Here is a 17,326-nt window from a genome sequence, read left to right as displayed (position 1 = left end):
GTTTCTTATTTTAATTCATATCAAAGCAATAAAACTAGACATACTAAGAGAAAATCAGGGTGATCAATATCATACAACAAATAACTTAATAAAGGCAACAGTACCAAGACACCAAGATAATCATCACATCTGATCTCACACTATCAGGCATACCACATTTATACCACAAACAGTAAACACATCCTAAAAACAACAGAAAGAAATGAACACCTTTGGAGATACCATCCTAGAAAAAGAATACAAGATCTCCTTATATACAGTTATATTTAAAGTTGGAATAGTCTCAGTATCTTACATTTATATAAAAAGTAAACAACAATTGCTAACAGTAAGGCTGTTAAATCACAGTGGGGGGGTGATAGAATATCCAAAGGGGGTTTAGTTGTGAGCGACAATATGAATCACAGCAACGTAGAGCGTCTTATACAATGTTTGTGTTTCAGGCGGTCTCCTTTTACCTAGGGGCCCTCTCTCTTTTGTCTTTCAGGTTGATCTGTATATCTGGCTCCTTAGGACATAATTCCCGGTCAAGCCCGGAGGCTCAGATTATGCTCATGTCTTTCATTTATTCTGCTCAACAGCCTTAACAACATGTTTTAATCAAAGACTACAAATCCCATGAGTCTTTGTGAACAGTAAACAGATAAATGCTTTCCTTAATGCTGCTTAATTGGGCCTAAGGGCTGTATTGTTTATTTGGTGTATGCAGGGTGTTCCGATTACAGGCATTTCCTTCTAGACGCTCGACTTAATTTACACGCCTTACGGCTTTTCCCCGTGAGGCCTTAAAGCCTCCCTTCCTCTCACCGTACTGCGGTGACTGGGCCTTTGTTTCAGGCCCTGCGGTGCCCTCATTCTCGTGAGTCATCTCAGCGGCAAAGGAGGCCCTGGGAGGGGTTTTCCCGAAGTTGCGCTCTGTGGCTGGGAGTTCGCGTCTACAAGGCAAAAGTCAGACTTCGTACTGGTGCAACAGATGACCTTTCTGGGGTTCGAGGTTGACACGGTACGCCAGTGCCTCAGATTATCCCAAAAGAAGATGCTCTTGATTCGCCTGGAGTTGGGCAGAACCTTGACGAGGGACAGGGTTTCCCTTCACCATCTGGCCCAGATTGTGGTCGTCCTTTCAGAATCAATTCAGGCAATCTTTCCAGATCCATTGCATTATCAGGCCCTTCAACGACTGAAAGCGCACCACCTGCGGAAGGGCATGACATATACTCAGGAGGTTTCGCCCTTGCCAAAGACTCAATCAGAGCTCCGCTGGTGGCTCAAGCATATGCAGGCCTGGAACAGCAGAGCCATCTTCGGATTAGCCCTAGAACTGGTGATAGAGTCAAACGCCAGTCATCAGTATTGGGAAGCGTGCTGTGGGGATACTACCACAGGCAGACAGTGGTCAGAACCGTACGTCTCTCCATATTAATTGCCTGGAACTCCTTGCCAGATCCTTTGCAGTGCGGAGCCTGGCAGCCAACAAGGTATCATGCGTCATCTGGTTGAAGAAGGACAACATTTCGGGGGGGAGATACATCAACTGTATGGGGGGACGAAGTCCAAGGTGCTGGCGGATTTGTCCAGAGATTTCTAGCAATACTGCCTGGATCACAAATTGTCCGTAACGGCAGAATATCTGCCAGGGAAGTTCAACCAGACAGCAGACTGGCAATCCAAACACCTTAAGTATTATAGCACCTGGAAGCTGGACCCCTCTTCTCTGAGCTTGATGAGTCGATAGGGTCTGTGTCAAGTAGACCTTTTTGTGTGTCCTGCCTCAACCATCAGTTTCCCCGATTATTCAGCTGGTGTGCGGATATCCTTGCGGAGACAACGTATGCCTTCATGCAGGATTTGCGTCAATTTCAGGTTTATGCTTGTCCCCCATTCTTCATGATAGCCAGACTCGCGGCTTTGCTCAGGAGACAGAAGGTGGAGGTGGTCTTGGTGACACCAGTTTGGAAATTACAAGTTTGGTATCTTCAATCCAACTTCCTCCTAGTCTCTGACGGATCCACATGGCAACTTGCACCCACTAGTGCATGAGAGGCTATTCCGACTTATGAGTTGGAGGATTACAGGGGATGTTGGGAAGTCCTGGGCCTTTCATCGGGGGGCTTCCTCCCTCATCAGAAGAGCCTAGGCAGATTCCACAGTCAAGAGGTATAGCTCTGCGAGGAGACAGTGGTCACGCTGGTGTGGGAGACAGGGTTTGGATCTGGTGGGGGTGTATATAGTGCACATTGTCAACTTCTTGTCCAAACGGGTGGACAGAGGTCTGACCTACCACACTATCAATGCAAGCATATTGGCAATCTCTGAGGGTCACGTCCCTATACACGGCATTCCGGTCAGGGAACACCCGATGGTTTGAAGACTCCTGAGGGGTATTAGGTTGTCTTTTCCACTGCAACCTAGGTATACTTCCTTATGGGATGTCACTTTAGTGCTTCAGTTACTGCAATCCTGGCAGGATACCACATACCTTTCAAGAGAGGGATTAACAGGTAAATTGGCGATGCTGCTTTGTCTCATCTCCTGTAAACGAGTTTCTGATGTCTACTGTTTCTGACCAGACAACGCTGTTGCATTATTAAAGTTTGGGATAGTTAATTCTACTGCCAAGAATTGTTGCATATTTAAGGACCTTTTCTTATGGGCACTTAGGGTATCTCGGTTTTTTGTACAGGATCGGATCAGAAGCAGACTATTGATTGGAAAGCGTGATTCAGGATATTTGCTCGAAGGAGGAGGAAGTACTATTCCTTGATGTTGCTTATATGGGACTGACTATGGTTGTTCGCTTACTGTTTGCAAACAATCATGGGATTTGTAGTCTTTGATAAAAAAAACATGTTGTTACGGCTACTGAGTGGAATAAATGAAAGATCAGCATAATCCTCTCCTCCGCGTCCTTAACTTTCCTTCACAATAGTAAGGGAATTTTATATTCATAGCGATATCTGCCAAAATATCTGCAGTGTATAAGCAAAATGTAAACACAGGGGCAAACATTTTGCTTAGGAGGTGCAGCTGGCGAAAAATATAACCCATTTAATAACCAGGAGCAACAACCCACATGGAAGGCACATATTCAAAATAAGTCATTGGAGGAAGTGGACCCCCCTCCCTCTTTCTATCTGGATGCCGAGCAATACCACTTACAAATGACCAGAAGTGGCTATTTAACACTCTTGGAAACAGGACCCGATAGGACAATGATGATCTGACTTTTAGCTGAAGAACGGGCAAACTCCAACTAGACTGCTCTCGATTGCTTTTTACCCCCGACTTCCTGACTACTGTTACAAAGACTAATGCATTTAATGACAGAAGGAAAGAATTCACGAGAAAGGGAACTCATAAGCATCATCTTTCTACTGTGCGAAAACCCAGATGGGTATTCCAGTGCTAGTGTCGGATGGCTTCAGTCTGCTCTTAGAAAAGGAGAGTTTTGAGGCCTTTCTGAAAGGGAGCAGCTGTACACTGAGCTCAAGAAATGCATTCCACAAAGGAAACACTTGTCCCCCAGCTGTGACCAGACAATTCTTACAACTCAAAAGGGTGAACAGGTCTAGACTTGGGTGATAGCCTAGTGCATTATTGGTTTTGTAGTCTTGTTTTTCTTCCACTGAACTAATCTACCACATATGAAATCAATGGCATGTAGGTGAAAAGTTCAGGACAAGAGACAGTGCCTGTGATGACTTAGAGTGAGGTGGTCAACCTACTGCCCGATCATAGAGACCACCTGCACGACAGGTCCGTAGTCTGTTTTTCTCGTATTCCGTGGTTTCAGCATATAACGTTTTATGATCAAAGGTTAAAATATATAATTTTACCATAGCAATGCATGGTTTTTAAGAGGATATAGATCTCTCAAAAAGAGTCCATATTATAATTGCACAGGATGCAGAATTTTAAGACATGGTGCTTGACAAAATTCTCGTTATTGGCGCTTGCAAGCAATTTTTGACCACATGACGGTGCTAGCTATTGTAGCCCAGTGTTTTAAACAATAGCTACAATTAATCATAAAGAATACTTTGTTTAAGATCATCTGCTTTTTCAGAATTGTTAAATTATGTAACATAAAACCGCCCTCCTTGTTTGACTAGCTAAGCTGATAAATTAACTCAAGGGGTTAAAATACCTACTGCCGAAACCAGGGGCATGTACATCAGCTTTATGGTGGCAGTCCCTCTTAGTCCAAAGGTTTTTTCCTGCTATCAGCTTGCTGGTGTGCCTACCACATACCTAAGAGGAGGACCAGAAACTGCTTCAATAGGTGTTAGGTACTTGCATGCCTGTACTGCATTAGCATGCATACATCATATCTGACATTATCATCCTTGCCAGTATCCACACACATCACAGATTTTTTTATTTGATAGAGAATCGACTTGGATGACATGTCAGCGGGAAGACACTGAAAATGGGTGAGAGCTTATAAATAAAAAGTAGCCTAATCACTATTAAGGTTGGTTTATCGTCGTTTAACAGCCTAGCGCTGTCCCTTTTTTAGGTCTCGCCTGACACAGCGCATGCCATGGTCTGGCGAGACTTTTAGTAAGGGCCTCAAAAAATGCTACCATGGCCAGCCTACAGCTTAAGTTCAGGTGCGCGCTTATGAGCAGAGGCGCCATATGGCTTTCCTCGTCACGCTCATTAAGCACATCGCTCGCCACGCTTGATCGCGATCACTTTCACTTTGGCGGCAGAGCACACACTGAACGGATCATATGACTTGTCACATGATCACACCCTCCATTGCATTTAATCCCACCACTACGGTGTCTCACTTAGCCTCCTCGTCGCAGCAGACACCTCCCTAATTCTCACTAGCTTTCTGAGTGCCCTAATGCGTCCTTCCTTCTTCCGCAGGTCACCGCACCATTTAATTACCAGCATTGCTGGTTTTCATCTGTGGACACGCAGCCGCGGTCTGCCAATTTATTTAGATTATTCTCGTGCCCTAAGGCATCTCACTTAGCCTCCTGGTCGCAGCAGACACCTCCCTAATTCACAGTAAGCCATGCACAACACTATCGGGGTATCCGTCCCGCATTAGCTTTCTAAGTGCTCTAATGCGTTCTTCCTTCTTCCGCAGGCCACCGCACCGTTTAATTACCAGCATTGCTGGTTTTCATCTGTGGACACACACAGCCGCGGTCTGCCAATTTATTTAGATAATTCTCGTGCCCCACCGAACGGTAAGCGCTGGTTTTTCACCATTCCGGGTTTGACCATCTCCTTGTTGCACCACTCCACTTACTGGTCAATTTATCTTCTTCTTCACAGGCTTCTCACTTCCAAATTCCTTCTAATGCTGCCTTATTAAAATTCGCCAGTTGACACCCTAACACGGTCTACCACGGTCTACTTCCTTTTAGCGTTATCAAGCGCGTTTCGATATATTACGACTCATCCCCACAGATCGGTACATATTATCCACTCGTTACTTTTGAGTGCTTTGGGACCTAGATTTATTAACATGGACGACTGTAAATCTACGCTGGAATGTTCTTGAACTGACGACATCTTTGTATAATCATTGTGATATATCTCAGTGAACCATTACCTCATCTGGATGTCGCTATCTCAAGTCAGGATTTGACTTATCAACCATTAGCCTTGAGAAAGTCAAAGTACTTATTAAGTACGGACGAAACACGTGTTGGCTGTTGCGAATTTGGATATGAGTTTGAAAATCATTAAAAAGAATACGTTTCTGAAGATTTGACATATATGCGAACCATTATATGGAACTTTGGAACACTCCGGATTCTTGAAGGACTTAGAGAAATTGCTGGTCTTATTATTATATATATTGGTCCCAAGACAAGGGATTGATATCGAACTGTACTTTCAATATGGGTGTGCGTTATTAGCTGGTTTTTCCTTTAATGATTTTGGATAAGTTGTTTTTTTCAACTTACCTACGGCACTCCCGGGTAGTGAGGGCCTACAGCTTCTTCAGCACCCCGCTATACTAATAGCAAACACAAACCTAATACGCCATTGACTGAGTCTACATGACATTGTTTTTTGACGTGCGGTTTTTTTCCAAGTTTTGTGTTGTACGGTCTACCATAGGATTGCTTTTCATTGTGCTCTCTGCACGGTAAGCCTTGCTCCTTCACTCCTCACTGTTTAGGCACCCTCCTCGGGCTTTCGCCCTCACGCCTGTCCTAAATCTGCCTACAGTTTAATAATACCTAAGCTCCTGGAGGCTCTGTATTTATAATACGAGAAGAGTCCATATGAGGTTTTCTATTTGATCACGGTAAGCCTTTCATCCCAGCACCACCTCACTTGTTCCATTCCACATGCTACACCGAACTTACATCTGTCTCGTATTTACCTATGCTCCCACAAGCACCGATCCCCTAACAAAACTGGCTTCGGCTGGGGGATTTCCTGGCAGCTGCATGGACCTCTAGGTTCTCGGAGGAGAGGTCCGGGTATTAAAAGGCAGTTCCAGAGGATGAAAGTGCTCAAACTGAGCAACATTAACAAGTAGTGCAACACTTTCTCATCTTAAAAGAACAAAAAAAAATCCTCTCCTTGAAGAAGATGGGACTACGAGACAGAAGCAATCCTGGCAAAGAGGATGCCAGGTTCACTGGGATAAGTGTATATCTTGAGCTCACCTTTATCTTGGGGAGATCAGCGTGGTTGTGAGGGAAGCATACAGAAACAGCGCCAGCAGTTCAACATCAAGCGGCCCCTTAGAGAACTGAGCCCACTGCCCAAATAAGAAGCAAGCTGTTTGCACTTGGTGTTGAAGTGAGCTGCAAATGTGTCTAAGGGAGGTCGACCAAAGATCTCAAAGATGAGCTTGAGGACTTCCCTGGAGGATTCAAAGATAAGCTTGAGGACTTCCCCGGAGGACCTGCCACTGGTGGGATGAGTAAGGAAAAATATCTGAAGATGGAGCCGATGTTCATGAACAATACTGCCTAAGGGAGGAGTCACTACACCTCATGACTCAAAAGACATTCATCGAACAAAAACAAGTTATACACGTCGGAGCACAGCACTAGATGGCAGAAGTATGCATAGCATGCGCATCTACAGCTACACGTCACAAAGAGAAGATTACTTAGACTGCAGGACCAAGCAACTTGGAAGACTAGCAAGAACATGCCTTGCTGCAGAGTCTACTTTCGCACAGATACAGTCAGCTTGCAGATTTGTGGAAAAAGGGTACTCCCCCCTTGTTTTCAGAAGTATATGATGGCTGTGGACCATCACCACACTGGTTATTAGGACTTTCATTCAAGGTTTTCAATGGCATGAAAATTGTTTTCAGTGACTACACATTTATGCACAGGGGCATATTTAATTTATCTCACATAGAACTGATGGAGAGTTCATCACAAGGTGTTTGTGAAATATACTCCGAAGAGCAGGGGATGAGAACACAGCTCACAGAAGGGGTTTAGGAGAATGCTACCACCATTCCAAGGTAGCTCCTCGGATGAGTACACTGGGACACATTTAGACTGCTCTTCTCACATCTGGTACTAGTGCTCCACTAGTTGATGTACATGCAGTGCTGGTTTTCTACTGTACAAGTAAGAGTTGTTAAATTTAAGAGGTTTTCTTGAATAGAACACCATAGCTGACGCAGAGATATTTGGCATGTGTTTGTTTTTCCCTACATAGTGTTTGCAAACAGGCTTGTTATTCATTGCGTCCTCATGGTGACCCATCATCTTGCCTTTAGATTGAAATGTCTATCTGTGCACTTAGATTATGGAGAAATTATGCATATTTGGATTCACTTTTATTTCCCAATTTTTGGTAACTATTAATTTTGTTTTCCAGCGACTATCTGAATTTCCCATACATAAAGATTACACTTTTAGCACTTTCTCTATGATCACCAAGAGATTGTGAGAACTTTGACATCTGTTTTAATCATTTTGATTAAACATTTCTGCCCTTAAAGAATTAATCATTGTGCAGCTTCCAAAAACGTTAATAGCTGTCGCTAATCAATATCAGTGTAGCAATTATAAGTGCAAAGCAACAGAATTCTAGGGTAACCAGCGTTCCATATTAACAATAATTACTCAGGTTCCTTTTAGGTAGATCGCAGTACCATTATTACTGGATACACCCAATAAGACGCTGGCTCTGCCTTACCTTGGACCAGGACAGTCATCATATACTGGGGTAGATGCTTTTCTGATTTTCCAGTCAGGTGCTTTCACCTTCTCTGGAGTTACTCACAGCACTTTCTTATGGTCAACGAAGGCGAGCTCAACGAGGGAGAAAGGGTGTCGGGGGGGGGGGGAGGGGGGTAATATCTTCACTTTACTAAAAGCAAGGTTGATACATTCCACAAAAGGTGGATGGGCAACAACCTTTAATTACTTTCCAACTTATATTTTTTTTTTTCCATATCAGGGCACGCTTTCTACAAATCAGGAGGTTCTGTAGGGCCCTCATCTCAATTGTAGCGCAGAACACTGGCATGCACTGGATCACTAATCTCCAGAAATGAGAAGCAGAGGTTATGTATGTTGATGACACGATGAGAATGGCATAACGGAGAGAAATTGCAGAACATGATGGTCAATCTGACGGAAAATGAGTAGGAGAGAAATAACAGCAAGAATAATATCATAGAGAGAAGCCAAAACAACTGAGGCAAGGACACACAAAGAATTTGTTGAGTGAGAAGCAGGGTCAAGTCCACATTAATGAGTGAGAAAAATAGCCCAGGGCACAAATATATGCAGGGATGTGCGGCATATTATTTACATATACTGGTGTGCCAAGTTCTCATTTTAAAAGGCCTCAGAAAACTTTTCTAGACCACCACTAGACAACAAGAAAACCCACACGTTGAGAATGGAAAGAGTCAGGGCTTAAGAGTAATAGATATAACAATAGTACATACTTTTGTGCCTATACTGCATTAAACAGCTAAGCCAGCTCGTAGAAGTATGCTTGTTCATTAATGACACCATCACCCTTTAAACACATGCAAGAAGAAAGAAAAGAACAAACCAACCTGTGCTGCTCCTGTTATCATATTTGGAATGAAGTCTTTATGCCCAGGTGCATCCATCAACGTAATGACTTTGGTCTTGGTTTCAAATTTCGTCATTCCCACATCCATGGTGACACCCCTTCACATAAAAACAAAAGCAAAACACTGTTACACATCTTAACATTACCCATTCAAGTTAAGGTGTTGTGGCTGAATAAAGATATATGCAAGTATAAAGAAGTATGCGGCTGCTGATTCCCCTAACAGAAGATCATTTGCACACAGTGTCTTCCGATAACTCAGAGGACCACTTTGGACCAATGAACAAAATCTCAGCAGTGGTGAAACTTTTACAGTTTACCAAGAGATCTTTAGAGCTTGCTTACCTCAGGGTTATCTATAAAACTACAATTTTGAGCATTTGTTGGTGCAACTATCAATCATTTTCTTTCAAAAGGACAGCTATTGCTTTTAGGGGATTCTCTTATTTTAGGGCTAAATTCCAAAATGTCTGATAGTTCAATGGCAGGATGCAAGATTGCATGCCTACTTACTTGTTAAAGTAATACATTGACTTTTTGGTACTCATGTGTATTAGGCCTCTCATGATTCACCTAAGGGAGGAGGACTCAGTAGCCAGCCTTGGAGGCCTGAGCTTCAATATAGGGATATGGATCATAAACACCTTCTCTGTTTAAGGTTCATCACTGATAGGATTTCTTCTATATATTGTGAGTGCTTCAAGTAAAGGAACTATTGAACACCGTAGCTTAAGATTGAGGAGCCGTACTTGAGACGTCCAGAAACATGTTTCAAAGAATAATTTGTTTAACTGTTTGCTGGCATCTTGAAAGAAGTCATAACCGGTTCTTCCATGTTTGGGAAATGTGACCAGCCTTTCATAAATGGACAAATATGCAATATGACCGGTCTCAAATAAACCTCTGAGATTCTGTACAAAACAAACTGGTTTGGTGACTCGCATCTGCAATAATTTTAGCAGTCATAAGCAGCGCTTGTTTGGACTACTGCGCACAGACATTTCACGCAAGTTGATGGAACGGAATTCGGCCTGCCTTATAAGTGGAAAAGGGAGGCAACGGTAAAACTATAGTCTTTTGAAGAGACTTAGAATCTCAATGGACACTGGAATATGTGATTTGTGTTTAGATGCAAGTGTTCAGATAAGTAAGAATGCAAAAAATTAAGTGTGCTGTTACCATAAAGAAAAGTCAGAGAACACCATAAGCACTGCAAATGTTGGTCTTTTACTATGAACTGCAGATGTCTTGCTTACACTCTACAGAATGACAAGTGCACACAAGCATCTTGATGGTCTCTGGGGCACCAGGAGTCCATTTGCAGGAGAACAGAGATCAACAGTTTGAGAGACACTCTTTTCATATGTACTAAACTTCTTTCGTTTCTAGAAATCTACAACTAGAAGCAAATTCTGGAATGAATATGTTTACAACACACTTTTCCCTTGTAGAACATACACAGATCAAATGCCATGACATTGTTTTGGGAGGGACACGCTCTATGGCAGCCGTTTGCATGTAAGATGATGGCTTCTGGCCCCGTAAAGGCACAGAATCTGTAGTCCCAGCATTGCTCGACAACATTAGACTTGATATGGGTGCTTGAAAAAATGGCACTAAGACCCTTAGAGACGCAACTTAAGCATTTGGCATGGTTGATAACAAGCAGCTGATGGACAGGCTCAGTATTCTTCATTAACTATTGGATTCCAGCTCAGTTTTATGGAGTGGAGAGTGCAAGCTGTTACACACCCCCTTTGAGATCACGGTTTGCTCAATTGACCTGCATAGTGCCTCAGGGCTTAACGTTACACTATACTTTAACGCCAACCTCCTGATTGCTTACTTGATCGTGCTATTTATTATCAAATTCTCCAAATATGCATTGAATATGTAGCTGAATGAGAAGCTGCACCCAGTATGTCCAGACACCAGACCTACCTTCGATTTGGTTTAAAGACCATTTCCTCTTGGGTGGACTAAAATATGTTCAAACTTAATAAAAACAGATTTGCTTTGCTGGAGGTTACTAGTCTACGGGCTGCTGGATACCTGGTTTTGTGACACCCTAAGAACCCGTTCATTTTGCCCAAGTCAATAGCCCTTGAGTGATTATCCTCAAATCAATATTTAAAAAATACCTTCGTCCAGCTCTCGGTTTTTAATACATTCCCTCCTGTTTTGCCCACATAAATTCTCTTTCTCAAGGTGTCACCTTTGTGACAAACACAAACCGATAATTCTTCTCAGGTCAGGTACCTCGGGCATGTAACTATTGTGCAGCAAGATAGAGAAATTCGACCAACCAATGTTTTACAACAGACTAAAAGCACATCAATACATGAGTCACATCAATGAGCTACTATTTGTGGTAAAACAGGCATGGCCCTATCGCCAGGAGGCCACCCGTGGCAGCTGGGTTATCTACAACATGAGATAAAGTACTTCTTTATTGCTAAAGCAGCAAATCAACATTTTGCTGTAAAAGCAAATTGACCAAGGAGACATACTGCTGAAGTCTACAATAGCGGAGTGCTATTCCAGTGCTTCGAATCATACCTCCAACACAGTTTACGGTGTGGGGGTATGATTCCAACATGTTTTGATATCAAACATGATAGGATTAGTTGCAGCCGTTTTCGAGATGGTCATCGCGTAATTAAGCAGTGCCCCTCTATATAGTATATAGCTGCTTCTCTGACAACCCGCGATAATGGACTCCGTAGGCTGCAGGGGTGTCCTGCTTGTGCAGGGGCACCCTCTCACTTAGAACCAAGCACCCTGCCTTCAGGATTGCAGAGGCCTGCTATAGGGGTGACTTAATAGGTTTTAAGTGATGTGACCCTATATATAGAAAATCTTTATCTTTAGTAAGGGCTGCTAGCACCAGCTTACACAGGCTGCAATGGCAGACCTGTAGTTCCATTTTGAGTGGTCTCTCATGGGTGGCATAATACATGTTTCAGTCCATGGGAGACCTCTGGGGTACCTATGCCCTGGGTACCTTAGTACCATATACTAGGGACTTATAAGGGTACCCCAGTATCCAATCTGGGATGTACCCAAGTACTGAACACAACAGTTTAAGGAGAAAGCAGATAGACTAGGGTCCCGATTAGCAGGATCCCAGTCACACTAGTCAAAATACAGCTTAGCACCAGGCAAAAAGTGGGGTTAACCATAGAAGTAGATCCTACTTTCCTACAGATGCAACAAAATACTGACCTGTTATGCTGTGTCACTTTTTTTCTCTCTCTCTCATAACCCAAAGATCTGATGATGCGTCCACAACAATGAGATATAGAATTAATCATAAACTTTTAGTTTTCTTAGTAATAGCCTACTTAGCTGCAGAGAGAGACAGTGTTGCCCAGAATTGCACACTGAGATAAAGAGGGGGTCAGTGATAAAATCTCAACAAACCGTGGCAACTCCCTTTGTTTATCCTTGGAGTCCCACATGCAAAAAAACGTAGTGCTATAAGGGCTGGTGGTACAACATTTGACAGAATGTATCCCAGCTCTATCTGCCTTCTCTGTGCGAAAAAACCAGAGTGAGTTTAAAGCTCTTGTATATTCTTTTCCGTTACTTGTGTTTTAGACACTGATAGCAAGGAGCATTAGAACGCTTTATATGAACATAACTGGAAAGATAAATGGACCATACTCGTACACCAAACGTACTCCTTAAAAGAAGGCAATGCAGCGTTTAAATAAAAAACAGGAAGTTGCCCAGGTCCTATGAATATAATTTTATTTGTAAGCTTTAAGTTTTTTTGAAAAATGAAATGGCATAGTGAGAATAGCATAACTATTTAGGCATAAGTGCGGTTGAAAAGGTTCAGTTATCTTCACAAACTACTCTACAAAACTCAATATCCTAAAAAGAACACAGAAAAGAAACATATAAAATGTCTTTCAAACCATTTTCTTAGCACAGCATAACATCATGAGGTCTGACCCATTCTCAAAAAGAGAAGTGCAAGTTACAAAACGAACTGCTCTTTTTAGTATACAAGTCTTCTGTTGGGACATGCCTAATTTGGAAAAATAAATGGGGATTCAGTTCTCATTAGTCAGGAGCATAAATAAGTCTGCTGACCATTTATGCTTCTATATGAATCAAGTCCCTTTAGATGGACAGCAACAGGGGGCAGCTGCTGGAAACTGTCCAGTACCATAGAGGTCCTCCTTGGGTGTTTGGGTAGAAAATCAGGCATGACGTTTTAATGAGAATCAAGACAAGGTTACTTCAGAGAAGAACGAATAAAGAATAGAAAAACTGCTTTCAGCTTTAAAAGGGGCATTTGTATGCCCATGTGGGACCAATGATCTACATACTTTATGATGTGAGCAACTTCCTTACCAGTATACCCATAGTCTCTAGTTGAAGAAATTCGAGAAATTGGAGATAGGAAGACGGAACCGCTGAGGACAGTGCTCTCTTGAACACACCTGGATACAGCTGGAAGTAACTGAGAGGTAATGTCTATCATCTTGATAAGAACCTGATATCTGATATACAGAGATTACTGAAAGCACTCACTTTCACCAAGACAAGAGGAAATACATTCTAGATTTAAGAAGACAGCAGTCAGAGTTACCTGCAAACATTGAACAAGTTTATCTATTTTTTATAAAGAGGCTACTCCAAAGCAACTAGCTCAAGAGCTTAAACATAGAGGACAAGCTTACATTTCATCATCAATCTTTATTTCGACATTAGTCATAAAAGTATACATACAGTTAGCATTAAAAAAAGAAAATCGACAAGATTAGTGCAAATATACAAGACCATACGGCATTATAAAATACCTCCATACAATCTAGACTTTAAAAGACCTCTTCATGGCAGCTATGACACTGACGGGAGGATATGATTTCAAGCAAGGTTGTCACAAATCCTTCTTTTCCTCCACATAGCTGCCAAAAATGATGACACAGCAAAAACTATTACAGAAGTTAGGTCTGTTTTAAAAATTCGATAAGCGTGCATACAGTGCTTGAACCCCAAATTTTTGCAAACGGGAACAATCCAGCACCTTCTGAACTTTTTGTAAGCAGGACAGAAAAATAGTATATGCAGTTCGTTATCCTGATCGACATCACAACCAGGGCAATTTTTGGGAGAGAGCGGAGACCATTTACTCGTGAAGGCTCTTATAGGTAAGGTGCCGTATCTCCACTGCAAATACAATTTTCTTGTAAAATATGGTCTGATATCGTTTAAAACATCCTCAAAATGATAAAGATCTTTAAACAATAGGAAAGTTTGTGTTAGAATGGAAGCTTGGGATTTCTGTACATAGGCAATTAGTTTGGTTTCGTAATATACATTAGCCAAATGCTTGCGTGAAACACTAATACATGCTGTCGCCGGGTCAGACCACAGCAGCGTAAGGCCTATTCTCCCCAATTCCTCTTTCACATACCTCAGCCAAGGATGTTTCCCTGCGTTAGGGAGCCCTAGGACTTCCAAAAGTTATTTTCTCTAGTCCTGAAGCTCTGGGGTAATCCAAATCCTCCGCCAGAATGTTATAGGTTTGAGACCCAATTCTTCATCTATAGATCTGAGACCCAGATCGAGTCTCAGTGGCAGTAAAGGAGTACTGGGGGGGGGGGGGGGGACGCCAACAACTGCCTTAAGAATTTATTTTCTGTGACTGTGATCTCTGGACGGCAATAAGAGCCCCAGAGTTCACCGCCATAGATTACTCCCCCCCCTTGCCTGTAGTTTGTATATTTCAAGGGGTGGGCCAATTGGTTTGGCACATGATTTATTTAGGAGTCTTATATTCCCCCCCGCTGCTTGGGCTAGTTTAAGTTGGGCTTTGATTTGGTGTGGGACCCATGTCATTGTTTCATTTAAGGTGAGCCCCAAATACTCAAAGGTCTGGACCCTTTCTAGGCTAACTCTCCCTATTCTCGGGTTAGGGCGTGTCGTTACTGGTGGATTAAAGATCATATATTTTGTTTTGAGAGTATTTATTTCTAATCCCCGCTCGAGGAAAAATATCTCAAAACCATCCAACACTCGTTGAATGCCCATCGGGGACTTCGAAATTAGTAGGGTATCATCTGCGAACATAATCGCAGGGACCAGACATCCAGCGAGCTTGGGGGCATCACTATTTATGACCTCATTCAGATGTGTAAATACTCCGTTGACATAGAGGCAGAACAGGGTGGGAGCCAAAACACACCCTTGTCTGACTCCCCTGTCAACGGGAAATCTAGATGTTAAAGCACCATTTTTCCCACACCTGACCGGTGGGAAATTTCCCCTATGCAGTCGAATCATCATGTTCAATAGGGGAACAGGAATGCCCAGTTGTAAAAGGACAGACCATAGTTTGACCCTGGGGACCAGGTCAAACGCCGCACGGAGGTCCACAAAGACAGTATATAACGAGCCACCCTCAGTTTTAACAATTTTCCAAAATAGCAGGGTCAGGCGGAAAATCTGGTCCGTAGTAGACACGTTCTTCCTAAACCCAGCCTGGTAAGGGCTTAGAATGGAAGACTCTTCTATCCAGTCCCTAAGGCGATCTAAGATCAGCCTTGCAAAATTCTTTTGAGGTACATCAATAAGGCTGATAGGCCTGTAATTGGCTGGGAGGAGAGGTGAGCCCTTCTTAAAGATTGGGACTATCTCAGCCCCCAGCCAAGTACTAGGTACCGCCATACCCCTCTGGATTGCATTAAATAGAGCCGTTAGATAAGGGGCCCAAACCTTAGGTTCGTGTTTGAAGAGGTCGTCAGGGAGTTTATCCAGCCCAGGCGCTTTGCCAGCTGGAAGTCTAGATAGTATAGTAAGGACCTCTTCTACCCTAAACTCGTCCTCATGTAGATCAGTGGTGAAATTAAACAATCCTAGCCCCTGCTCCATATTATTGGTAGCATGGTCACCTCCATAGAGGGAGGAGAAGTGATCTTCCCAGACGTTAGCAGCAATATTAGGTACTATCGCCGGTAAAGGATCAGACGACCCCGTGTTAACAATTTGCCAAAACTTCCGGGAGTCTTTTGAATTTAGTGCAATAGTTAAATTAGCCCAATTATCATTGTCCCACTCCATCTTGGCATGGTATATTAGCTGCTTATATTCTGATCGTTTTTGTCTTATTAGCGCCTTATTATTGTTAAACTTCACGGCCTTGAGAAGTTCTGTTTTTGACTTCCTGCAGGCAGTATTGTACCAAGTAGGTCTGTTACCTCTCCTTCTCTCTTTGGGCGCTATGGGATTAAGAACATCAGCCAAAATACCAGTTAATTCCAGATTTAAATCCCCAAATTTTTTATATATTTCGGGAGTGACTATTTTTTCCCACCTGACCCTACCCCTGTTACTGGATAAGCGACACCTGACATCCAGATCATCATTTGGGTTACATAAGCCTTCGGGGTTGCCCGGGGATAGAAATTCTAGGATCAAAGGATTGTGGTCGCTGTCTTCCCTAATTTCTATCCTAAAATCAATGACCTTATCCCATGCGCAACTTTCAACAAATATATAATCCAAGCGTGACTCTTGCCCGGGCTTGTTGAAAGTGCACTTAGAGGGGATATCTGATTTTAAGCGGCCATTGCATGCCCTAATTGAATGCTTTAAAGTTAGGGCCATAATTTGGACAGCCAAAGGCGCCCATGACTTGGGTGAAGGGCCCACTACTGGGGGAATTTTCCAGTAATCGTCCTCCTCCACGAAACCACTATCCGTCAAACCCAAAAGCGGCTCAAAATGACAGTTAAAATCACCCCCTAGCAGAAAGGCAGTGCCCTGAGGAATCGTATTTAAAAATATAGAGAGCTCTTCGATGGTTCCAGACTCCGATGTAATATTCACAGGTCTTGAGTACACATTGACCAAAGCAAGCTTGGAGTCATTCGGCCATTCTAGAATCACGCACTGGAGATCCTCTGATGTCGTATTCAAAACCCTGGCTCGACAACTCAAGTGGGAGCGCACCCAGATTATTAAGCCCCCAGACGGTCTACCCTCCCCCCTCCACCTTGCCGGGACTGAGAATTAAACAAAGCCACTCCAATGGTATTCCTCCCTAGCCCAAGTTTCCTGGAAGAGGCATATATCATTCCCATCTATGAACGAGCCCCACTCGGGACACATTATTTTATCTCCTATTCCTGCTAAATTCCACGACAAAATTGTCAGTGGTGCGGGGATAGGTATAGGTTCCAGTATTGATACAGCATTTCCCTCTGTAATCGTTTTAATCTCCACCATACTACATTCCACTAAGACCGCGGACTGGCCGTCGTGGATG

At 43.0% G+C, this 17,326-nt stretch overlaps 1 protein-coding gene across 1 annotated transcript in view; it reads right to left on the bottom strand.

Annotated features, from left to right (window-relative positions):
• HBS1L (HBS1 like translational GTPase) overlaps window positions 1–17,326 on the bottom strand; it is a 498,888-nt gene that overhangs the window by 126,282 nt on the left and 355,280 nt on the right. Inside the window, exon 7 of the mRNA XM_085611611.1 lies at window positions 9,023–9,140. Coding sequence (XP_085467737.1) covers window positions 9,023–9,140 — 118 coding nt within the window. The remainder of the gene's footprint in view (window positions 1–9,022; window positions 9,141–17,326) is intronic.

Source organism: Triturus cristatus, chromosome 6 (genome assembly GCF_964204655.1).
Source record: "Triturus cristatus chromosome 6, aTriCri1.1, whole genome shotgun sequence".
Lineage (NCBI taxonomy): Eukaryota > Metazoa > Chordata > Amphibia > Caudata > Salamandridae > Triturus > Triturus cristatus.
This window is presented reverse-complemented; position numbering and strand designations above follow the sequence as displayed.